The following is a 27,193-nucleotide window of genomic DNA, read 5'->3' on the forward strand; positions in this document are numbered from 1 at the left end:
CAGATTTCTATTAAAGCAGAACACTAGATAAACCAATAAAGACACAGGGTAGTGGATTAGCAGACTTTGAAACTACTACTACTTTCTTTCTTCTCTTTCTATCAGCTATCAAGAAGCATACAAGTTATCTTCTGAGATCAAAGCAGTGTTGAATCCTACAGATTGTCCTCTGCTATTTCTCATTTCCCAATTACACAGCATGCCTTCAGCTTTTCTTTCTTCCTCTCACCTCTAACAGAATCTGTCCTGTTGTCCTCTAGTGCTCCTTGCTGATTGTAACTGACTTTATTTTCCTTTGCCTTTCCCAATATGCTTGTGCCATCCTTTTATACTGACCTTTAGGAACTATCTCCACTGCTGGCACTAGTATCTTTTTGACTACAATCAAATACAGTCAAAATGGCCTCTTACTACACTTCCCAACCCTCCTCTGTATGAGGATAGCTTGATGCTATGCATTAAATATAGTATTTTTGAATAACAGAAGTTTCTTTTGTTTTTTGGACAATTTTTTTCCCATACGTTTTACTTTTTGTTTATCTATGAACACAGCAAATCCTCAAGAAATAACTGCTTTCCATTCCAGCACACAGGGGGTGGAAATAGCAGCATCACAGCTCTGTTAGTCCCCCATTCTTCACCTGAAGAAGGCTGATAGCCTAGGTAGAAACATTTTTTGTAATACGACCATGCTATTCCCAGAAAGTCACCTGGAAGGACAAAGTACTGTCAGCTTCTTTAAAAGGTCTTATATTGAGAACCATTCTTCCTAATCAGCTCATCCTATTCTATGCTTTCTAAAGTAAAAAATTTTATACATTTCAAGAGAACTTCAAAATAGCATTCTTAAATCACAGTTCCATGTCTTGGGACACAACTGTTTCTCAGTGCATCTGTAATAATTTCTGGTAGGCTGCTTCCCAGAGAGACCAGTAGGGCAGGTTAAGACTCAAATATCTAAGAACGATTTCAATAAAGTAAAAGCTACAGATAGGACAGGTTACATTAACACATTTTAGCAAAGAAACTATTTGGTAAAGGTGTTAATTTTAGGTGACTTATCTGAAGAACCTCCTTGTCTAAAATAAATTACTGTTAACCTTGCACCCTATCTTTAGAAGGCACTTCAAGTTGAAAGGTACAGCAAGTTACAAGGCAATCCAGCCTGCATGACAGTTTTAGAGAATCCAGTCTTCTTTTCAACTGCAGGAGCCATTCAGCTTTTCCTGCTGCACAGATACCACTCCACTAGGATATGGGCACATAAAAAACCCATACTGTAACAGTACAAAAATGTTTCTTTCCACTTCCATTGTTGAATCCAGAATCACAATTTTAGGGCAGAATGATTTCCTATAGCTACCTAGCTTGTTCCTCTATTACACTTGCCATAAGCCCTCATGCTTGGGGACTCCACATTTGCTGCTACTGCAATTCCTCGCTTCAATATTCCACTGGCCCTCCTTGGAAGAGTACTGCCTTTCCTACTGCTGAAGAAAAGACCATGGCTTTGATCAGCTCAGCAGCCTCAACCTGTGAACAAGTATGCAATAGCATATAAAAAGAATTATAATTTGTAAACACAAGTTCTGAAATTGCTGCACACAGGAACATTTTGACCGTCCCCTCTAGTATATTCAATTTGTATTTTTAGTTTTGTATTTCGCCAAAACTCTGACAGATGACAACATAAAATTATTGTTGTGAGTTGCTTATTTGAAATAATTTATTTCCTGACATAGATCAATGTTTCTATGAACACAGGGCAAATAAGCAATTCCTTGAACAGGAATCTGCACCTGTGTTTTGCACTAAAGGTGCACTTATTCTAAGCAAAGAACTTCTTGAAGGAGATCAGTAAAAGTAAACCATAACACTGGTTACAAAAAGGTGCTAAATGAATGCTTCATTATACTTTTCCATATTCAGATAAATAGCAAACGTTTTAATACTTCTATCGTAATAAGCCTAGGACTGCACTATGGTATTAAACATCAAGGATGCTGCAAATATTTCTCTTGTGCTTGCACAGACCTGTTACCTGCCTTTTCAATTACGTAAGTGAGCATTTCTCTGAAACTGCTTCAAAAAAATGGAACTTCCACTGATTATCATATCAAAGCAGATATAATAGCATTTAGTAAGGTTAAGTAGCTTACTAAGCTCACAAACCCACTATTTATGAAGCAGCTCTGCAAACTCATCCTGTGTTCTCTTATCCAGGTGGCAAATTTTAGCTTTTGAGCATATTTGTACCTGTAGAAGTACCACTTACAGAATTTAGTTAACAATGCTCTTGCTAAGCGAGAATGGTTAAAATCTAGCTCTCTAATTTAATTATGCTGGCTTTACTCAAAAAAAGGTGACATTTTTACCATATCTTAACACAGAGACTTTTCTGACTCTTTTGCAGTATAAATAACAATTAAATTCAGTTAACAGTTAAATTCTGAGAATACACTGTTTTAAAAATGCACAATTGTCGATCTTCTGCAATATCAGCTTTCTTGTCAAAAACACTTAAAAAAATTCTTATGTACCACAGAGAGATTTCTACCACACTTGCTGAGAAATATTTACAGTAATAACTATCACTGTAAAAGGCCAGGGTTTTGTTTACTTTCTTGGTGAAGAACTGATCAATCATCTTTCCACAGGAATCACTGCAACGTCAGCAGACATTACAGCTGCAGAGCAATCACTGTGGCGAGGTAGGAGTAACTCCTGCCAGGAGCAGAGCAGCACACTGCCTTCCCACAGCACATGCACCCTCGGGAGGAAAGGAAGAGACAACAGACCTTCAGTGTTACCTATTTGTCTCTCTAGATCTGCTGCCTCATCTGGTGTTGCGCGGGGGAGGACACCAGGGTCACTGAAACTAGTGCGCAGCAGGGTCCCCATCACGAAAAAGAAAAGGATCCCACCAATTGCAGGTATAGCAGGGGTAATCTTCTCTGACAAATACGGGCAACTGGAAAAAGAAAAAGAGCCAACAGTCAGCAACACATAATACAACTTGCTCTCAAAAACTCTTTACCTCTACAAATGCATATGAAGAATTCACCTTCTTCTCTTGATGCATTACTTGCCTTGGAATGTTTATTGAAGCTGAAATTTCTATTTATGTGTTCTGCAAATTTTCATAGCATGTTCAATATAATAAAGCCACAAGTAGCATAATAATGACCTCACTATATGCAGTACTCATTTACATAAGATAAAATATTTTTATCACAGCATAATAAGCTTATATATTTCTTCACCTGCTGCCCAATTACATAAAAGTAAATTGGGCAGAGAGAGGAAAGGGGAAATAACCTGAAGAAGCCCATAACATGAAAAAATAAGCCACACTGAAATACATAAATAAGTCTATAAAATGGATTTATCATCCACCAGAAAGATGGTGCTCAAGAACATGCAATGCATTCCTTTAACAGTCTTAGTGTATATAAATATTTTAACATCTCTATTGATTTTCCTTCTTAACCCATTTCTTGTAACTTAGTAAATTTGTTTACTCATTTACAAAGTAAGAAGAATGCAAATGACTGTTCAACACACCTGGAAGCAAACAATCCAGGGGCATGTCTATGGCAACATCAACAGCCCATGACCAAGGCAAAAATGGCTCTATGTTTACCAGATTTACAATATACATGCAGGGGTTAAGACTGGATTACAGTTTAAGCAAATTTTCCTCTGTGCTTCACATATGATTAAATCAAAACGGACAGAAAGACTGGAATCCAACCAATACACAAATATAAGCATCTCTTTACAGCTCTGCAAAAAGAAGGGATATGAACACTTGGATATTAAAGAAGCACTGCAACACCATCTTAGAAAACACACAGGCTGAAGACTCTCTTCATAGCTCTTATATTAAGTAGGTATGTGTAGAATACCAAGATGGTTTCATGTGCTTCTGATGTCTGCATAAGAAGTCATAAAATGAGCCTAAAAACAGAAATCAAAAATCAACAAGTTCTAGGCCTTAGGGCTTCATCTAAAGTTTCTTCATCAAGCTTAATTAACATTATCTTCCCTATTTCTGCTGACTGCCCTAAATGATGATTCAGGTGGGCAAGCTTTTGCACTGCAAGTCAGTTAACCTCAGTGGAATGTTAACCCTAAGCAAGTGATGACAATGTCAGCTCCACTGTCCATCACTTCTGCAACAGGATGGGGAGAGAATGGAAACACTTTTCATACCAGCTGCCATGTACAAAGCATTTATCTCCCTGCATAACCCTATTAAAAATACTTGGCTGCTTCACCAGACCTAGAGGGTTTCATGGATGCAGTGAGTCCATATGCATTACATAGTGTACACCAGAAATGGAAATCATCTCTCCCTACATTAATGCAACACTAGAGGTGCAACAAGTTACAAAAGATTAAAAAGATATCTGGGTATTAAAAAAAGATGAGGCCCAAGAGATACCGGGGTTTCACATAACAAATAGACCACTGAAATTCTAGGAAACATCCTTCAAATGTATGCTTTTAGGAAAATCTTCAAAGGCCCAGATTTACGAAACCAGTGCTAGCTAAAGGAAGCAGCAGCAAGATGTAAGCCTTGGTAGCTATAAGCCTTGCTCCTCATGTCAGGAGAAGCCAGTCAGAACGAACAGCCAAAGAGAAGCTTTCACACTGCATGAATGTCCTACTGCTCAATTTATATCGTGCCACAAAGGACTACTAAAATCAAAACCACTGTAATGTGCTCAGAGAAGAGTACAGATAGGCTGCAAGAACATATTTCTGAAAGGATTAGAGGGAACGTGTACATTAATGAACACTAAATATAGCACAGTTCTCTCACTCTTCTATTGCATTATTCATTACATGTACTCAAGAAATTGCAACTGTGCTGAAGTCTGTTGACCAAACAAGAGCTGTATGTGTGTGAAAGGTAACATGAGATAATCTCAGGGTAGCACAGTAGGCACAGTACTATTTCGACCCTTGCCAACACAAAACCAGCAATGGCATCACATACACAAATTCTTATGCTCACAGGATGGAAACTAAAGGGCCATCATGACTCTAACACGTTTCCTTTTAACAGTAATTTCAAATGAAATTGGTAGAAAGAAAAAATTGATGCGCTGAAATACTAATAAAGCCCAAGATTGCTGAAAAGCAACGTTTTCAGTATAGAAAAAAAAAGCATGGAAAAACCTGTCTCTGCCTTGCTGAACCAAGTCCACTTGCAGTGAAAAAATCCCCACTCTCAAAGCCCTGTACAATCTTCACAACAAGCAAGTGTGAAGTAATCTGCTTTGCCTAAAGTTGCTTTCAAGGTTTAACAACATACATTTTACCACCTTTGACTTGAAATTATTTCAGCAATTATGCAGAAAAGACTGAAGATGGCATCTTTGGGAATAAGAACCAAGTCATATTCCACCAATTAAAAAATTATTTCAAGCTGAGAAACCAGTTTCTTACAGCAGCTCCTTACAGAGATTCAGACAGTAAGTCTGGGCAGGACCATTTAATACAGTCTGATTTATGCACAGACCATATAATATTACATGAGCTCACAGAGAGCTCAATGACATCTCTCCTTTAAAAACATCCAATTAATTTTTTAAATACTTGTGAGACAAAACTAAAAAAACCAAACCAAACAAAAACCAGCAGATACCATTAGACCTTTTTTCTTCACATTTGTTTAAAAAAAGGGGAAAAAATCTTACTTCTCCTGAGTTATTAAAAAACTTATGAAATATGCCTTCAAATTAAAAACATGGATCTTAGCTCAAAACTGTGAAAAAATATGTAGAAATACACTTACATATTTAAATATTTTATATTTGCATGCTTATATAACAAATGTATTTGTACTGCAACATTAAGTCAATATTATTTTAAACACTTCTAGTGTTACTACTTTTAGAATTGTTAAATACTGAACACAGAAAAAGATTACCCCTCATGTTTGCTCAGATTCCTTAATTAATTTAATTGAGGATGTATCCCCTCAGGCAGCAGCTTTCCTCAGATATTACAAGAACTATTTTTTTTGGAGGGTATTTTCAGTGATTTTTTTAAAGCAAACACTAGTGGGTATTTCCTGACAGCAAATTTCAGAATTTTCCCTGCAGAGGGAATCCCTGTGCAGAGACCTGCCCACTGCCAGTAACACTGATGAATAGCAGAGAGCTCCAGGACAGATGTCTGTCCTACTGCAGAGTAAGCAGTGACAAACCTTCCCCAAGTGGCACTTGGTGACGACTAGATGTGAACTGACATCCTCAGTTTACATCTTAGACAGGGTAAAACAGTTGGTTTTAATCAGCATCTGTAAGCATAGCAAGTACTGACTAGGTCTATCCCAGAAAACACCTTTTTAGAAAATTATTAGAAATTTAGAAAGTATTACTGGACCACAGGCCCCATTAGAAACTGTTACTGTGAAAATAGCTTTTTCAGACAAGGATGTTTGGATCCGCATACAGCAAACTGTAACATAACTTGAAGTTTTGAATTAATTGAGAACTTTGATACTTTTAGCCCTGCTTTTTACTTGGCTTCTCAGCTGCTTTTTTGAAACATCATGTGAAAGCCTGCATGAGTGTAGGAGGGAAATAAAATCTGGTGGAAGACTAGTCTGTCACAGCTCGATAAAAATAAAAACACCCTGACACAGAAGAGATAATTATCAAGCATCACCCCCGTGAACAAAGGATGCAGGGGAAGTACAAAAGCAACTCTTATCACCCAGCAGCCCTTGTAACTGTGTAACCATACTCCCTGTGGCTACTGAGATCAGCAGAAAAGTACTTCTAGAAACTGTGCTGAGGAGCACAGTCAGAGTCCTACAACTTTGAAGCATTGTCATTAGAAAAGGGGAGGAAAGAAAAGAAATCTCCTGAAGGCCTTTCCTGGAAAGATAGTGACTTTCCTGAAAGGTTTACTGACAGTAATTCACTGATGGGGACACTCAGTAAATGACAAATCTATCCACTACAGGTATCTGGAGAGGGGTTGAGCCTGTATTTAAAAAAACCCAACAAACCAGGGTTTTATACACTGAAGATTTAAATTAATATTTGCTCAGCTGGCATGCGGAAAACAATAAAAGTACAAATTTAATGCAAAGATGAAATAGCTATCACACTTAATTACACTAATTAAAAAAAAAAGCCCTACAAGCTTGGCTTGCAAGACTGCTAAGAGGATACGCTATGTCAAGCTGTTCATCAATATAAAACTCTTTGTAGCAGATATAAAATATATGTACTCTAGGAAAAATATAAATATAGTTGAGAGACGTAACAAAGAAAGAAAATTATTGTTCCCTTTCCTACATCATCAACTTTGTTTCTGTTTCTGCACGTACTGCCTGTTTAATGTACCAGTGACTACTGGCATGCAGGTGATGCCCAACAGAAGAGAGAAGGCTGGCACTGGGCACCCTGGCTTCAGCTCCACATGTTACAAGTTAACATCTGAATGAGACTGGGCTGCTTTCTTTAAACTAGCCCAAGGGGGTTGTTGTTTCTCCTTCCACTCTCCTTTATGGCTCTTCTCAGCTTACCCTTCCTTTCAACTCCACTGTATCATTGCTCCAAGCCACTCTCCCAAAATTCTGCCCTTATGCCAACACAAATCTTCATCAGGCTCTTTTGTGAGCAAAGTTAGTTTACTAAAATGTGTGAAAATGACACCATTTTGTTGACTTCTCTTTCTGTCTCTCTAATAAACCAAGTGTGCACTTGAAAAGGATATTAGCACAAAGCAAGGGAAAAAGAAGCACACACAAAATTACAGGGAGAGGGAAATTTGGACAGTGGGAGGGAGGAGACCTCAGTTTCAGCAGCTGTCAGTAAGGTTTTCATTCAGACCACAGCTTCCTGTGAAACCATGTTCTAACTTTGACCTCTTCCAATTTAGAGATGGCAACAGAATACCCATATATAGACAGATTAAAGGCAAAGCAAGACTCTGGGCTAGAAGAACAAAAATAGCTTATAACTTATTTTTCTAATGATAAGTTGCCAGTGCAGCCAAGGACATGCACGAAGAGCAACATGAGCAGAGGAAGACGTAAAGATGGGCAAAATGTGAGGGCACAGCAAAAACCTTGGAAGCTGCTGCCTGATAAAGAATTTATAAAGATAAACAGGACAAAGAGAATGATCAGAGTGAAATACTTTCAGTGTTGTGGGGTTTAGAGGTCTCCTTCTTTTAACTTGTTTTTTACAGAAGCATGTTCTGGCACACAAAAAATGTGGTATAATTTGAGTATAGATTAGTCCAAGTAATGTAAATTTCTAACAAGATTAGCTAAGGAAGTTTTGCATTATTTTCCTACATCTGTTTCATTCTTTTGTACAGCTTTTAAAATCCCTATTGAATTATTTTAAGGGATATTAAGGAACACACAGACTAATTTCAATAGGATTTGAAATTTACTTTTAAAAAATTAATTTATTTCATTATTATTTGTTTTGAGCATTCTTTCTAAATCATACATTCCCTCATTTTACAATGGTAAAGCAGTTACAAAAACTTACTTGATAAAATACAAGACAAAAATCACTCTTCTGACAATTTGCTTCATTTTAAACTCAGGAAATCTGGAATGTTGCAAGCATGTAAAGACTATGGAAAACAGAATAGTTGCCAAACAAAAGGCAGAATGACAACAGGAACAGAAGCAATAACCAGAATACTATCTTCTCATCATCTTAATAATCTCAGATATTATGTCTTAATCAGAAAGGCATATTTATTGAATGGATTCAGATGAGAGCCATTGTTAGTTTATTCTCTATTTTACAGTATTAGATGCATCTTATTTTTTCATTACTTGCTATATTTCTTGGGGCTAACTCCATTTAAAATTAATTCTAATTTGAAAATAATTTTTAAGTGGAAACACATATAAACTAGTAGTGATTCTAATGTATAACTAAGTATTCTAGCCTCTACCAGCACACAGAAACAATTACCTAAAACAAAGAGGATTAATATGATGAAATCCCACAGATTACTGAACCAGCATGATCCTTAAACCTAACAAGGTAAGTGCTTTATAGGTTCTCTCCAACCTATTACAAAATAAAATTAGCTTAACATTACCCTGAACAGCAAAAGCTCAACAACTGGTCTTCAAAGTTTCATGCAAAAACTGGATGCAGTTTGGTCTTTAAAGATGTTCAAACCCATGAGCAATTACTAAGAATGAGAGACTTCAGAGACTTCTCTCCTCTGGCTCAAACCTGCAAGCATTTAATGGAACTCCTTACAGCACTGACTCCATTAAATTGTAATGCCTTACGATTGAAATAAGACTTACACTGGTTGAATTTGGATGTAGGAGTTCAGATGAAGCAAAGCAAGCACTGTTGATTAAGACATTGTAGAAGATAACCACAAACTCTCTCCTACAAGTAAAGATCTCAAGGGTTTAATGCAGCAGATATGCAACAATCAAAGTAACAGCCTTGCAGGACCTCCCAATTTTTACTGCTATGTGAATTAACTCTAACGATCCACTGTCAAACTTCAAAGCTGGAATAAATAAAATGCATAATGCAAAATGAACCTGTCTGCAAAACAGATGTGATTACTGAAGCTCCTACAAGGGCAATTATATTTTACTTTGTTCTAGAGATAAGGAACATCTTTGTTTTACAAAACACTATTTTAAAAACTAGCATTCCATCACCTGTTGGCCAGAAATTCCCAAGCAAGGTAGTAAGAAAATGGGGAATATCTACCAAACTGGTAGATACATTGAATGCCTCACTTATGAAAAGTCAATGCAAGTACAACATATCCTCAAAACACAAACTTAGAAAAGGCATAGCTTCCAGACATGCAGCAAATTGAAGTCTTGCTTTATTGCTACTTCTGTTCCCTGACTAATTACTTGAAAAACTAAAAATATATTTGCACTTAAATTTTCCAATTTTGCATACAGTGCCAGGTTTGGTTTTCAGAGGGTAAGACCACCAATCAACGAATTCCACTAAATACATAAACTTGTAATTTCTTTTAAACAGCCCATATAGAACACTTTCTTTCCTGTTGTGCTTCATATTGCTTCCTTACTACTTCTTATTATTTCCTGTTATGTGATTTTATAACTAAACCATCAGGTTAATCCCAAGTACTAATGAACTGGAATGAAAACTGGGACAAAACAAGCGGAAATGCCTTACGCCACAACTAAGTCCCTAAAGGAGTGTGAGCTTCGAGATGATTTTTCACAGCATCCTCTGGAAACTGAAGCACACACAAATCAGCTGCTCCCAGCTATTGGACTCTGAGCTTTCAATGTGCCATAGCTTGTTTTCACCCTCCCCAATCTATAAGGTCTAAAGGCTAGATGTAAAGCCTAGCTCTTGCTAAAGGGCAAAGGCCTGCCAATGCAATCCCCGCCTCTGGCTACGTTCCACTGTCACTTACCCTGTATAGCACAAATGAGCTGGCTAATGCTGAGCTAAAACAGAAGAATTGTTTTTATCTGTTCCCTTTTCTGAAAAGAACCAAGACCACCAAACTCAAGAGCTCCCAAAAACATTCCTCTTCTGTTTGATCAATTTCCTAAACAATTTAATTCACTGTGCAATTAATGAGTGCCAGAGAGCAGGTAGGAACACACAGAAGGTAGGATGAAGTTCAACTGCGATTTCTAGATCCATTCAGCTGCTTTGTGGAAATGTCATCCATAATCATAATCTTAGGGATAGTGGACCCAGTGTCTCATTGCCATGATTTAACCTGGCAGACATCTAAACACCACCCAGCTGCTCATTTATCCTGGATTTTTTTTTGCTCTTCTTTCCTCTGCAGTTCTCTGTATCACAAGTCTTTTGTATGGAACACACAAATGAACTTTCATCTAAAATACAGGAAAAACATTTACACCTTAACTTCTCAGTGAAAGCCACTATAATAAAAGCCTTTGAATATTCATTGAAAAGCAGACACAGCACTTCCTAGGGATCCTTTACTTATAAAAATGGAGAACTGATAATGCTACCCACCCTACAAATCAAAAGTATATATCACATTGTTATAAATAGAGCAACTGGGAACATAAAGCAAGGAGGAGGATAAAACCAAGAGAGCTTAACCTCCTCCTCCCCAAAAGAAGCAGAGCTGAGCAATGCAGCAACTTGATCATAAAAAGACTCAAGAGGCTTGTTTGCAGTAACTTCACTGCCACAGGTTTCCACAAGTGCCGGAGGAGTTTTACCTGAAATGGCATCCCTTGCTTTCTCCTGCTGCCTCCTCACAGTCTCATGAGAATCTCTTGTCCCACACTGAGCACTCATTGGAGAGGCAGACTGGCATACTGCAGGCTACTTCAGACTAAAAAAAAAACCCCAACAACTAATTTGCACTCATGATTCCAAAGCAGTGCCAGATCACCATATCTAAAAATGGGTCAGTTTAAATATATCAACTTGCAAAAACCAGCTTGAGGCAAATCATTTACTTCATAGAAAAAATAAAGCACACAGTGCTTCATCTACACAGAGAGCATCACCACTACAAATATTTGGATTAGCAATATAATTGAAAGAACTAGGAATAGCCTTTTACTGTTTTGCCTTAGAACCGAGATTTGAGAGCAAGTCACAGAAGACCAGGCATGGAAAGTTTAAGAAATAGACTACAATGAAAGATTGCTTCTGAATCACCAGAGTTTAGCAATGTCATAGCATTTAATTACCTTCAGGGATGTGTGGAGAGAAGACTGCAGTGTTTGAGTAATGCAACACCTTCATCTGAGTATTTCCTTTTTTTGGAAGACATTTAAATGCTCTTTCTAGACTTCTATGTTAAATAATTCTCAAACCTAGATAAGCATGTTCAAATTGAAAATCAGTGGCTTTATCATATTATACTTCTCTCTGTACTTCCACAAACACATCACCGAGGGGCACTTTCCTCTTGGGAAAGGCCATTGACTGAAATTATTAATTTCATATTCTCTTCCTGAACACATCTATAATTCACCAAAAGTTATTTTTACCATTCATCAATGCTGTATCAAATTAGGTGATTAATAATTAATAATTCTGTATTAAATAAAGGTGCTTAAATCACCCATTTAAATAAGAAAAAACATATTCCAGCATATTTTCTCTTAAGTCAGTGACATCAAAAATACAGATCACAGAAAAGTACAATGAAGTTATCACAGAAATGTTGCTTTAAAAATTAAAAACTAAGGATGAAAATTATCCCTGTGAAAGGTTTCAAGTTCAGGGTATCACAGACGATTCTGTAGCAAGTGCAACAACAAAAAAAATTTCCACATTTAAAATAATTATGCTCTTCACACAAATGTCACTTAAGAACTACAGTTACTTTACAGTTACATGAGCTACAGTAACCAAATATTTTGACTGCTAATGCATAAACCAGATCTGCATGTAAAATGAATGAATAAATGCCCAGTTTTTACAGTTTTAAAAATATTTTATTCAAAATTCCCACTCAGTTTTAATTTTTTGTCATATGAAAATTTCCTTTACTACTGTTTCATTGAGATTTTCAAGCCTTTTCCCAACTAATATGCAATTTTGTCTGGTAATTACCACAACCCCTAATTTTAATGTGAAGCAAAATAGGATTTCAGGCAGGGGAGATTAACAAACACAGGGTGTTACTGCTATCCTTCTTTGAAAGTGTAATTTATTTCTTCAGTTTAACAACTGTCTATTTTTGTCAGACTGCCAAAACTCCTAAATATTGTCACAAGAAGGTGACGCAAAGGAAAGGTCTTTGTTACATCCACTGTGACTATAAATTTCAAATTCTTTTCTTCTTCTAACATGTCATTTACGCAACTTGCTAGCACCTGTATATGACACGATCCCCACTGAAGAATATTTTTTTGCCACTACTTATACAGACATCAGCAGACAGTTTGCAAGTGGAATGATGTGAACTCTCCCCCTAAGGCAAACCAGCCATGAAAATCAGAAAAAAGCTCAGTTACTTCATTGTTCCCAGAATACACTCTCTGGAATTGCAACATAAGATTTATTCTCCATCTTTCCACTGTCAAACATGTTCTGCTGTCCACCTTTCAGTTTCAGATGCTGACATAAAAACTGTTCCCACAGTCACTCTCAACCATGCAAATAGCACACCAACTCTTGCTCTTCACTTTGGCACTTTTACATAGACAGGAAACCAGCGGGGCATGAAGCTAAATAGAAATGGAAATCTTTTGAATACCTAAAACTATTGCACAGAAGCTAAAATAAAACAAAGACTGCAATTGGCTGTATAAAATGACATCACATTACAGCCTACACCACTGTAGTGCACCACCTCTAAATGTACATCAGCAATGTGCAACGTATTTCACTGAGTCCTTCAAGCATTGATATCATGAGCTCCACCTTTTGCCCTGGTGTTTTCTGTCCTTAACAAGCTTTGATGCTTTGGCCACTCCCTCAGACTCTCTCCGGCCTGAGAAGCTGCCCAGGCCCTTTTGCCAAATGTGAATGCACACATTCTTCATGCCACAGCACCAGGAGCTGCAGATTTTATAACACCCCACCATGGTCCCAGTTTATCTGAGGATATTTGCAACTGATTTTAAAGAGAAGCTGCTACCCTGGGTTAATCAGTGCCTTCATACACAGCAACACAAACAGACCATAATAGGAGGAATATCCAAAGTTTGGTAACCTTCTACAGCTTCTTCTAACCTGTCTTCTGATTACATCTCTTCTCCATGGCAAAGCTTGCCTTTTTCAGGTTGGCAGAACATACTACAGCCAAAAACATGAGCTACATGGAACTAAGAAGCATGCTGCTTATGTCACTTCAAATAGCTACACTAAATGAAAGGATAAACGCCCAATGTGTTGCTCCTCCTTCCTTTCTGTCTCCCTTACATGACAACAAAGTTCAGGAGTTTTCAGGTTTGTGGCCAATTTCTGAATAGTTTTTCTATGAAAAGGTGCAACATAATCAGAATTTATAGCATTTTCTGTCTGCAAGTGTTCAGAAAGAAGCAACCTTGGAGCATCTTATTCCTAGTTCTAAAAATTACACTAAAGCTCACAGTGAATAAATGACAGAGCAAAGTGTACATCCAACACTGCAGCAGAGTAAGCAATTTCTATTTACAAATAAAGGACAGACCAGGAGCACAAGCTCATGTTTCTTCACAGGTATACAAAACCTCTTTTTCCTAGACCACTTCCATTCTTTTCTCATATTTGACAGTTTGTCAGATACATTTTTATTCTGTCCATGAAGTCAAAGCTTACAAGGATACAGAAAATTCTAACAAGATTGTGCTGAATGGATGAAAAAAGGACCGAAGACTACACATCTTATAAAAACAAGACGTTATCCTAAACCACACTCTAATCCAGAGAGAAACTTCATTTCAAATTTATGTTAATTAAAATGCTAAACATTACATTTTTGTCCTAAACTGCAATACAGCATTAATAACCTCAATGTCCCAAATACATACTAACAACCTTGCTTAAAACATGCAGAAAATACTAGGGCTGGACGGAAATAGAAGCAAACATGCAAGAGCTATAAGTGCAATTATCCTATTCAGAAAAGCTACAAACCTTAAAAGAGCAAGCAGCATGGCAAATACCAAGTCGCCAGTACAGCTGTATTCATTCTCCCAAAAGATTTTTAATGCAACTACACTTGAATTAAAATTCATAGCCATAAATTCATATGAGCCCTATTACTGGTGTCTGAATCCTCACCAACACTGAGAAATACCAAGAGCTCTCTGCAATTTTTCAGTCTGTCAGAATGGTAAAGAGCCATTAAAATGTAACAGTCCACATCTGCCAACCCAGAACCAGTGCCAGGCTTGTGTTTCAGGCTCATGTACTACGCAAAGGGTATGATCATCTCACTGTGAGCATCCTCAGGACAGCACAAATCTCCCTCTTTGAACATGAACACATTCTGCTGCTTCTCAACAGCAGTGATAATTATTCATAACATCTTCAGCTGTATTTTGTTCTGTAACCTAAAAAAAAGTAACACTTGTTCTGAAAGTCTGTCGTACCCTAGGGTAAGGTTCCAGGAAAAGGACAGCATTTAGGAACATGATTAACACTGATTGCAACAGAACCTAGTACCAATATGAATCCAGTCTTTGAGAGAGTTTTATTCATTTGTACTTTATTGACCCCTTCTCTCTTGCTCATAGAAACATTCAAACAACTGACAAAAATAATTAGAAAATCTGCAGGCACGCAGCCCTTGACAAAAACCTCTCAAGGTATTTCTCATATGGTACTGAAGAACTAAATTAATATTAAATTTCTATTCCAAGGTAACTGGCAAAAGTAAGCAACAGGCAAACAAAGGCCCTGGTAGCATTTCTGGCCAGAAGCAGTCTATTAGAGTCAAACTGGTACAGGGAAGTGTCTGGATTACAAAATAAGTACTGAAAATATTTTTGAAATATATGGTGTAAACCTCCCAGTTGTTAATATGCTACATTATAACCCTACAGTGCAGTCATCTCTATTTTGTATATGATGTTATAATATTCATACTAAAATTAGCTAAAACTATATAAGCATTTCAAAACAACAAAAAGCATTCCTTAGTTTTTTAACTACTCTGCAGTCAGATGCTTGTAGCTTAGCCAACCCTCTGCAGCTGCTTCAACATCATGCCAATGCCTTCACTTCCTCAGCCTTCCTATCCTTAGGAAACAATCTCTGGAGACCTAATGAGTATTGCACAAACAATACTGTATCCTCCAACTGCTGCTAAATGAAAAATCCATCTTTGTTTCTTTTGTTTCTTTTGAAGGACACTGAATGTATGCATTGGACTTCATTTTTGGTTGATGAAATAATATTTTATTTTCTTTCAAAAAGGAGACAGATCAACCTAAGAGAGGCCCATTACAATAGAGGTCAGAAACAGTTCAGTGGATGGGGCAGGAGACCAGGAATCAGTTAAGCTGGCTTCCTGGATCAGCCAGCATTCTGTTGCGTGACCTTGTGCAAAGGCAATTCACCACACTCTGATCTCTCTCCTTTTTTGGAGCATACACCTACCCAGGACACATTCAAGACAAAATTATGTGCCAAATCCTGTATGACTATAAAAATTCCCCATGTTATTTATTTTTATTGGGGGATTTTTTTGCTGCCAGTGACCCCTGATGATGGTCTTGGAGACTACTGTACAAAAACATTGCCTAAGCAGCAAGCAAATCAGCTGGAATCTCTAGGTAATACTGAAATACAAATAATTACTAACAGGAAACACTGCTTGGCTTACACAATACAACAGGGGAAGAAAAAGGAGGAGGACTTAAAATAGAAACTCCATATGTTACTAAGCTGATTATCAGTTGTCTCATTAAAAAATACTATGGTTACAAAAAATTAAGAAAATTCATCAATCCAAAAGTGTTCCAGCTTCTCCTAAAGAGACAAGGTGTTTGTCCTTTATATGTTTTAATCTTGTTTTATAAAATTATCCAATTCAGCTTCAAACAAAAACTTTACTGGTTTTCAAATCTATTTAATAGGAACCTGATGCTGACAGACATATTAGGAAGTTTCTTTCCAAGTATGGGCAGCACATCTTTGTCAATATTTTAGACAATAACTCTAAGGAAATTACTTCAAAGTTCTGGTGGGTAAAAAGTTTCTAGAGATATGTGAATTCTCCTTTTTTCTGTGGAGTGAATGATATTGAGAAAAAACCATGTTCCAAGAAAATTATTTCATTCAAAAAAAGCCCTACACTTTCTGAATTTCAGGATCTGAGCCTTGAAGCAATCAGATATTATCTATTTGCTACTGTGAGGAATAACAGTAGTCCATACAGACCACAGTAATTTCCTCCACCACCAACATGCTGAGAGTAACTTTTTGTTGAGAATCCAAATGAAGCTCCTCTTCCTCTCAGTCAGCTTAGTCATTTCCACTCCTGCCTTGTGCTGACACAATGTTCCAGAGAGTAAGTGCTAGAGTGGGAAGTGAGATGGTCTTTTGTTTGTTTTTAAAATCACTGGTTTTCATTGTTTAGAGTTGTCTGGGACTTATTGTTGGTTGTTAATAAAGAGATGATCACCAACTTTCAAAGATGTGAAATAATATTCAGTTAAACTGTAAACACAGCTACAAGAGAGAAAAGCTTTGAAATATTTTTAGGGGAAAATCAGACACCTCCATTTAATTTGAGGCACAGCATAGGATTGACTCCAGCACATTAAGTACTATCTAGTAATTAAAGGAATTTTGAACTTTAAAGGAAAGCAACAGACATTCAGAGATAATATGAATAGGTGCTATTAAGCAATACTTGCAACCCATTATAAATGAGATGACTGATCAAAGAAATAAGCCAAAGCACATAAAAATTCCTAGCCCTTTCAACATTTTGCTCTTGAACTCTATAGAATTTTACAGACAAAACCTTTTTGAAACAGGAATTCCAATTCCACTCAGCCTCTTCAAAACACTTAGATAAGTTAAAATAGGTTGTCATCTGCAGAGATATGAACTATATTTACAAAGCAAATTCTATCATTACCATCATAACAAAAAGGGAAGTTTGACTTTGCTCCTTTCTTTTGTTGTTGATTTTGTTATATAGCAGTTCTCTGAATCCTAGGTCACGAGAAAAGTGTTGGTATTATGTGAGAGTTACTGCTACTTGATATAAGATTTGCTTAATTTGCAACTTCCTCTTGTGTCAAGCAAAAATATTAGCTGTATGATTTTACTTAGTAGAACTGGAATCTTCTTGGATAGAACAACAGTTAAATTGCTACTGTTGATATAAATTCTCCAGACTACAACATATAATTAGTGATAATACTTCAATAACTGTATGATCTCTAGGCTTAAGTAAATTATAAAATAATCTTATGATTCCATGGGTAAAAAACCTCCTACACTGTCAAACTTCCTTTATTTTTCACATTCTTTCTATAAATCCTGAATACAGACATCAGGCATTTTGCACCTTCTGCTTGCAAGAAAAGCACATCTCCACATCAGTCTCTCCAGCATTTACTGTTATAAATCTCTGCTTAAGAAACTGGGCAAATCTGTATTTGCTCCCAATGCCTATATGAGTTGATTGCATCAACTCCAGCAAACAGAATGAATCACATGAGCCTAATCCAAAAGCCAAATGCTCAGTGCCATCTCTAAGATGACACAAACACCTCTAAATTGGGAAAGGATTAACACTGGAGCAGGACTACAAATGGACTCAGTAGTGGTGCTTACTGACCATTTGAGCTGGGAAGCACCAAAACCCCTTCCCTTCAAAACCAACAGCTTTCCTTCATTCCCTGTACACAGATGAATCCCTGTTGTCACTATTGAAGAGTCCTGAGTGCTGGCTGTGCTTCCACCCACCATGCACATTAGCCAAGAGACATGGGGAGCATCCATAAAGCAGCACCTTGCGTTCACAGCGAAATTAAACTTTTAAAAGATGGCTGCCCAGGGATGCATCCTGATAAACAGTTCTTATAAATAAAAATGCAATCAATTTTTTTATTCCTACATAGGTAATAAGACTATCTCAGCATCTGATGAATACTTCAGTGCTCCAACACTGCAGACTCCAGACAGAGGACAACTCCTTCTGCTCAGCAGCAAAACAACTACTGAGACTACACCTGAGAGACTTTATACAGAAGGATGTTGTAACTCGGTGGTTTCAATTATCTCAAACTGGCAGGAAATAGCTATATTCCAGTGCTATAAACCTATAATAAAAGAGAAAAGAATAATTTTGGGGGGAAAGGCATTTTCAATGCAGCACTGACTGAATAGCTTCATTTTTGTTCCTTTCAGTACTGCTTCCTTTCCAACAAAAGCAAATTTTGAGTGACAGCAAAGTACATTTCCCTCTCTGCCCTGCAGCTCACTCTGTGACTGTGCAATCAATGGCAAAGTCTGAAATGGGAAAAAAGAAACCCACCAAAACCCAACAGTGCAGTGAATGATGAATGCCATACAAAAATATATGTCCTTGCACAGCCTGGAGCTTCAGAAAAGACAAGAAAGATCCCTGAAGAAATACAAACATCCAAAAGACAGGCAATCCTTAGTTAACTGGGTTTTTTTTCTTGAAAGTATTTGTACTAACTACCTGCACACCACCACTACTGTTTTGTTAAAGGACACGATATTGAGTAAATTGGGTCAACATAATGACAATGACCAGCAACTGCCATCTTGTTGACAAAGTACAAAAATACACTTCTAAAAAATCCTAATACAGTCAGACTTTCATGTGTTATAAGGTGACACTTAAGGCTAGTTCAACCAGCAACACTTCTTGTGGCACTTTTTTTTACTTGGTCTAACAAAGCAGAATGGAAAGACACTATCAAATGCACTTTGAATTTAGTCATGTCTCATTCACACTCAGAGTTGCATCATCTTAATTTAAGGCAGGACTGTAAGCAAGTGGAAGCAGCTTTATACTTTATAAGTAAGTCACCCAATCCACTTTAGGTTAATTTATGTGTAATTCTACTCACCAAAGCAAAAATGTCTAACAAAGGCATTAGGAAGGAAATACAGATTCTCCCTGTGGGATAAGCTTTAACTTAAAGCTTATAACATGTTTTGGCATGAAGTCAGTACCCAGAGTTTGGATCTTGGAGTCCCAAAGAGTAATGGAGTTTTGGTTTCCACACCCATGTGAAAGCTGGATAGACACAGACACAGCATAGGGTTAAAGAATTCTCCAGCTACAAGGACAGCAGAGGAACCAATATGGATGGGAACTGTAGTCACTGCAGTGACTCTTTCAGGATAGGTCAGAAGAGTAATAACAGACATTTGCATGTGAATATATGAAGCCTGGAAGACACAACGTGAAAAACTAGAAATAACGGTAATGATATAAAAAAACTGAATAAAGCAGCATATTAAACCAAAAATGAAGTAGGAAGTTTTTGTAAGAAGTCTAAGAAACTAGTTATTTGTTTCCATATGAATAGCAAGCAACAAATAATTGCATTTTGAAACCAGTTTTGACAAGAACTCTGAATTTGCCTTAATGACCACAAAAAGTGCTTCAGAACACACTTTGAAAGACCAAACTGAAGAAAGTAAACAAAGTACAGTGAAAGTCTACTCTCCCACTATTATTCTTTCAAGATTTACTGATAACTGAGGTGAACTAATAACACTTACAAAGAAATTCCTGTTTCTTGTCCTATCCAGACACACATTGCCTAATTCAAGTTCCCACATCCTTTGCAAAAACACCTGCACAGTGACCCAAACCCTTATTCTACTCCAGATGGCCAAAAATGTCTACCTCATCTAAATGATAACAGGAGCCCACAAAAGCAGAATAACCCATTAAAATAAAAGAAAGAATAGAGAGGAATTTCTGGAGAACATAGTCCATTGCATTTGCCAATACAATCACATTTTTACCCTAGCTGCTTTGGCAATTTAGATTTTCCACATGTAAGTCAAAAGTCAACATGAAATGGTTGACCCTCTATTTGACAGCCTGCTTCAATTATTTTTTTTCTCAAATTAGTGCACTTTTTAAAGGCAGATTACTGATCCTAGATTACTACTACAGTAAACAACCCGAATTTATTAAAAGGGCTTCTATGAAGCAACTTTGTTTTAAGAAAACATATGAATTAGTTTCACTGAAAACAGCTGTTTGAATCCAATTTTCAAAGAAAAAAAGAAAAATATAAGTTTTTCAGGAAAAAAATATAAATTAAGAAGAAAAAATAGAAATTCAGTCATACACAAAATAAACCACGGAACACATAATAGTAAATCAATCTATAGATAACAAAGTGATGGATCCTGCAAATTACCCCCAAGGAAACAACTGTAAAAGTCTGTATCTTTGATCTATAGCAAATAAAGTGACTTAGGCAAAGTTTAGGCTTGATTACAGTTATTAAAATTCACACTTTTTTGCTAAAAGCTAAAAATATATTCTTGATGAACTCCTGAAAACCTGGGAAAAGCTCACTTATATTAAATAATAATCTTCTTAATAATGATTAACTTTTATAAAAATAGTAAATTCTGTCTGTAGGAAACTTTTAATAATAATATTAAAGCTGCACATTTAAAGACTTCTAGCCAAAAGAATTATCCTCATCTAAATTGTTTGATTTCTAGGAAACCAATACTAATCCTTAGATTAAGAGAGGCACATGATTAAAAAAAAGATCAAGCAGGAGCTGAGGCAGAAAATTATGTTAACATTTTGCACTGAAAGCTTCACAAGAAAGGATTAGTGCAGTTTGTAAGAAACTCCTTCAGAGTATTTATAAGTTACAATAGGCATATTGATAAGATATTATGCAAAATATGAAGGCTAAAAAGTCCAACTTCAGTAAAAAGAATTTTAAGTCATTGTAATGTGCAAGTGGGAAAAGATACGTTTAAAAGGTGAAGTCTAAAATCTGCAAGTCCTAAAAAAAAACCCCATGAGGCAGAGATCAAGGAAATCTGATCCCTTGCAGAGCAGCTTTGGTAGGATAGACCAGCAATGTGGTTTTGAAATGTGCAAAATTAGAACTTTAATGTAGGGTGTATTTAGAAAATGACTGCCCTGTAGCACGAAAAAGCAGAGAGATTACAGACAAACGTAGAACTCTGTGTGACAGAAGGAGTCAGTTAGTCCTGCTCTGCCCAGTCCTGCTGCCCACCCCGTGCCAGCCTCCCTGGGAGCCGGCCCAGCTCCTCTGCAGCAGAAGGGATGGCAAAGGGCATGGCTGAGGGCACGGCTGATGTTATGAGTAGAAAAGTAGCCCATTTTTTTAAAAGGTTGCAGAGTTCATAGGTTGGGCCAGTTGCTGCCAGGGTGCAGTTCTAACTGTTGTAATCACCTGTCGTTTTCGTTAACTGCCTGTTGTTGATGGTTAAGAATTCCCCCTTTTGTCGAGTGGCACCCTGCTGCTTCCTGAAGGATGGCACCCAGGCGGTGAAGAGGAGGGGACATCGGGGTTGGCCTGCAAAGGAAGAAGCCCCTCACCAACCTAGCCAAAAACCTCTAAAAACAACGAGCCAACACGAAATTGACTGATCGAAGCGATGTCTAGACGTGAGGAACAGAATCCAGTATCCGCTAAGACCCTTTTTACCCCTCACCCTAACCTAAAAGATGTCGGCGGGACTGAGGACCTTGAACGTCAAACCGAAAAACAGGGAATCGCCTGATGCTCTCGTGAGGACGGAAGCCCCAGCTCTGCCCACAGACCAGCGGACAAAGCTGCACTCTTCCTTCTCCTCCGTGCCACTCCTGGACGCAGCGGCAGCGGGAGCGCGACCCGCCGGGTCTCCCCCCCCGCGCTGATTTTAATAAAGCCATTAAAAGGAGAAAGGTCTCCTGCCCTATTTATTTCGGCTAAGGGCCCTCCCAGCTGCAGCAGCTACTGCAGGACATCCCAGCCTAGTCCATGGAGCATCGGGACCGGAGCACGGGAGAGGAAAGCGCCATAGGCACAGCGGTGGGAGGGGATTAGGAAGATCATGGCTCTCTTCTGGTAACAGTAACCTGACATCGGGTTGTCTCAGGTGAAGAAATTGCTGCCTCACTCTTTGAAACAAACACTTGTATTTCCCCAAAACTTCTGAAGTTTGCTATTCTTTCAATACTTATTTTCATATTCAACCTTTGCCAAGGTTTTGCAAGGGTTTTTAGAGCCACTCATTTATGATATTCTCTGGCTGAGCATGAAATTCATCCCCAGCAGACAGCCAACACAAACAGCATTTAAGGTCTTTTTTTCGAGTACTACATTTGCTGTCTCACTCCTACTTGAAAAAATCCTGCTGTAATAGCAGCCACTATTGTAAAGCAGTAAGCCATTAAGTCATCATTTTGCCTCAATATTTCATTTTGCTTCCTCAAAACCACTTCAAAATGTTATTTTTACTCATGGTATTGCTAAATACAACTACTAAAAGCTTAGAAAAAATGTTCATTATAAGTAACACTAATTTCACTCTCAGCACAACATTACATCATGCCGCTACCAAGGCAATCAGAAAAGCTGGCAGTCACATACCAGATACAGTAACAGGATACATCAAATACTCCACAACACATCATGTTACATATCATCGAAATTTGAAGAGTTTTTTAGCTACAGAAACTTAAAATTAGTCTTCTATTAAAGCTTCCGAAGGTGACAGCCAAGATTACAGGACTTCCAGCTGAGATTAGATACCTGAATTGTGTATATGAAATTAAAAGCATCTTGATTGCTCACCATAATAGGAAGCTTCCTATATAGCTTCGTAACATCTTTAATTCCCTGTTTTCCTAGGCAAAACAGGGAATTAAAGATGCTTTGCACTAAAATCCATCCCCTCACACAGAGTCACAGAATTTATACAATCTCTAAACTCTTCTGAAACAGCTCCATGTAAATCTCACAACCCCTAGGAATTCGCCAGACTTCCTTGCCTTCACATGTCCTGAACAAAAATAAGAATCCGATATCTTACATAAGTCTGTAGAGATACACATGCACACATCCTTACACATGAGTGCACAGAGACACACATACATGTGTTTTCTGACCCTCATGGTGCCAAGGAGCTTTGAAGTGCTTCCAGTGTAACTGTATCTAGCTATGGAGCAATCACAAATCTAATTTGAAGTTTTATCTCTGAAGAACAAAGACAGGTGACATAGGCATTAGCTAGTGCACGGGAATTTGAGAAATCTGAGGAAGGAAAATGAAAAAAGGTTCAAAGCAAAGGCTTAGCACTAGCAGTGCCAGAGTCATGCTTTTTTAAAATCAACTGTAAAAAGCTGACCCACACCTCTACAAAGGGGGGAATTCAACAATACACTGAAAAAATAATATATTAAAAGTCAACATAAAGACCGTTGCCACTCATAACATTAGCTAGCTGTAAGTCTGAACATCAGTGGGAGTCCATTCTGACAAGAGAGCTTTACAGCTGTATCTTCACACTGTGGTACTATTAATCATAATTTATATGGTACTGTAAGGAATAAAAAATATATATGGCCTGAGCAAAGCTGGAAATTCTCTTCTCTCCCAGAACATCTGATAAAGCAAGCTCACAAGAAGTATTTCTGACATTGTTTCCTCTCATCAGAACTAACTATTCCAATTCAGCAATTGGTTTAAAACCAGCAAGTCTGTTGCAGAGCAGCACTGATACATGTAAAAGGAGATAAAACTGACAGTGCAACTCCCCAAGTCCTAACAGTCATATTATTCCTTGGCCTAAAAAAACCCATCAAAAAGAAAATGTTGTATCATAAGGTAACTCCATCTTCAAAAAAGCCAAAATTTAAATTTAGAATAGAATTATTTAAAAAACAAAATATATAAAAATACATTCTGATTAGTGCACTTAAACCGATTTTAACTTTGCAACAGGAGTGATGCATTCCAGAACAAACCTCCTCGATTTCTTTGACTGTTTTTCAAAATGACACCAGGCTGTGAAGTAACTTTTTTTTTCTTGGCTAAAAAAGGTGCTATGAATCATCAAGAAAACCATTACACAGCACTTCTTGAGCTCTGCTAATTCCTTTCAGACAAAGAACAGCAGTTTTCATCCTTTCTGGAGCCACTTTCAGTAGGGTCAAGGCACTTCAAAACATCATTACAATTAAACCTGTTCTCTATATACACTCATACAGCAGTAGCATATGACTGTAAATTCACAACTCCTCTGTAAAGCGATTTTAAAGAAAAGGCTTGGCTAAATTTGTGCCAATCTTTTACTACAAGTATCAGCACTATACAGGAAGAACAAAATTGCCAGGCTGCACTCTAGATTATGAAAAACAGGAAAAAAATGGCACAGAATAATATACAGAAGATGAAACTGGATGCAGATAGATTAAATGGTTGACAAAACAGGCAAAATTCAAAACATTAATGCAACATCAGGTGTTATTGAAAAACCAAACAGAAGCCACACTTTAATCTCTATAGAAAAATGAAATTTTTGTTCATTGTGATCATTGTCCTCAAAATGCTTGAAACTAAATCTCTTGCTGTTAAATTCACACTCTTTTTCTGAAAGTTTCACATTTTTGTATGAACTGTATCAATAGCCTTAGATCAAGGAAGAGAGAACATTTCAAAAACCTTGCTACATGCTGGTTCTACTCAAAGAGTGAAATCAGTAAGGGAAGAAGCTAAGATATTCCTGAATGGCCTCTGGTCTCTGCCTGGATTATTTTAGAGGAAATTTCTTTTAGAGGATTTTTTTTTATTCATGGTAATATAGCCTGCTGCCATCAAATACTTCCCTGCAAGATTTATATTAGCCTACCAATTGTGCAGCAAGTGTTCCTTTGTCTGACAATGCACACTTATTGCTCCATGGTTGATGCTCCATCGCCAAAGTGCTCCTGGCCAGGCTGCATGAGGCTTTGAGCAACCTGCTCTAGTGGAACAAGGCTGCGAATAGATGACATCTAGAGCTCTCTTCCAGTCCAAACAATTAATAAATAATTTTGTGACCTTTTTGTGTATTAAAAGCTACATACTTTGCTTTTAAAGAAAATAAAGTCATTCCTGGTACTTTTGCTTTGAAAAGACTATATTCTCTGCTACTACCGGCATCAATACTGATCAGAGATTATTAAACTCCTGGGGGAGTGAAGAAAAAAACTGAGCAAAAAGGAAATATTGATTCCTCATATTAATCTCTTTGGAAGCAGAATTTCCAAGAGTACTTCACAGACATTTACAATATGCAACCAAATATTTTGCATCTTGACATACCTTATCCAGGGGAAAAAAAGGCTCTGAAATACATTTTCTTTTCCTATGTGCATTCACAAGATGTTAACAAGTTTAAGAGTTGGAACTTGAAAAAAAATATACTAGGAAAATCATTCTGAGATAGAATGTGTTAAAAAATAAGGACAGGAAAGAGACATGACAAAACTAAAGAGAAGTAGAAAACATTTGAATAGAAAAAATATTAACAAACAGGCTGATAAATACATTGCATATTCTGACATTTTTGTTATGTAGAGCCTTCACAGAGAGCACAGCATGTTACAGCAGGAGGCCTGTATGAGAGCTCCAGTTTAAATCCTCCCAACTCAAAAATCTACTGCTGGGAGATTTTTATCTGAAGAACTTAATTAACAGCAAGTTTAATATAGGGTCTCTAAAGTATACTCTTGGTTTTCATACAGAATAGCAAACCAAAACAAGACAGACATAAGCAGCAAAGGGCATGAATTCTGTTTGTCTCCCAAAATGTATGTATTATCTCCCCCTTCCTTTCCACAGGGTGGGAGAGGTATGAGAAAAAAAAGAGCCCTTATCAGATACACTAGGTTCTTTCCTAAATACTCAAGTTTCTTTTTGGATGCCAAAGGGGTTATTTCTGGAATTATGAAAATTTTACAAATCTCTTCCCATGACCTTTCTGACATTCAAACTTTGATGAATAGCTCCCACACTAGATTGCTCATTCTGAGAAGAAAATTTCATGTTCCTTTTCCTTAGTAGCAGATAAATTATGGATTGTCCACAGCAATGATTAAACACAGTTTACAAATACACTGGCATATCAGGCATTTGTTCTTAACCCCAAAACGCTTGACCTTTTTTCTGGCATGATATTTTTCTTTTCAACATTACAATGGCCCTTGTCAAAATCAACTTTTAAAAGCTGTTCTGTCCCATATCTCACTTGTGTCATAGGTTCTGCAGGCTATTCCTAGTTATACAGCTTGGAACAGACACCATGCCTAGAGACAAATCAAGCTGCAAAATCAAGCACTCCAAAGTCAGCAAATGTCAAAGTCATTGCCAGAAGCAATGGGCAAGATGCCTGGGAGCCTTGATCTGCCCTTGCCCTGTGTGCATGCATTATGGAGAGTTTTATTTATAGAATTACATCCTACCACCACCCACAAGGCTGCTCCCTGATTCAGTTAAAAAGAAGAATCAACACACATTTACTGAGCAACTACTCAGTACTTTGTTTTCTTCTCAGCATTTGAAATACAGTTTGAGACCTTCTCCATTAAGCACTACTCAAGTTTTTGTAAAAAGGTGAACTCCTTCACTTCCTGGTGTGGTATTCAATAAGGCACATAACTGAATCAACTAAGCATCTTACAAAACACTGTCCTGAAGATATGTCCCTAAAACCTATAAAGCATTACCTCAAAATTTGAGATGGAAGAATTCAGAAAGGCAGAAAAC

General features: G+C 37.3%; 1 protein-coding gene across 5 annotated transcripts in view; it reads right to left on the bottom strand.

The window, feature by feature from the left end:
- The window catches only part of ZDHHC14 (zinc finger DHHC-type containing 14), a 96,200-nt gene that overhangs the window by 40,160 nt on the left and 28,847 nt on the right, over positions 1–27,193 (bottom strand). For 3 of the 5 annotated variants that reach the window (XM_031056271.1, XM_005420112.2, XM_005420111.2), the window contains exon 2: positions 2,811–2,971. In XM_031056271.1, the coding sequence (XP_030912131.1) occupies positions 2,811–2,971 (161 nt within the window). Of the gene's footprint in view, positions 1–2,798; positions 2,972–27,193 lie in introns of all 5 variants that reach the window. The other 2 variants (XM_031056269.1, XM_014306664.2) reach the window with 1 other exon arrangement.

Source organism: Geospiza fortis, unplaced genomic scaffold (assembly GCF_000277835.1).
Source record: "Geospiza fortis unplaced genomic scaffold, GeoFor_1.0 scaffold162, whole genome shotgun sequence".
In the NCBI taxonomy this organism is placed as follows: domain Eukaryota; kingdom Metazoa; phylum Chordata; class Aves; order Passeriformes; family Thraupidae; genus Geospiza; species Geospiza fortis.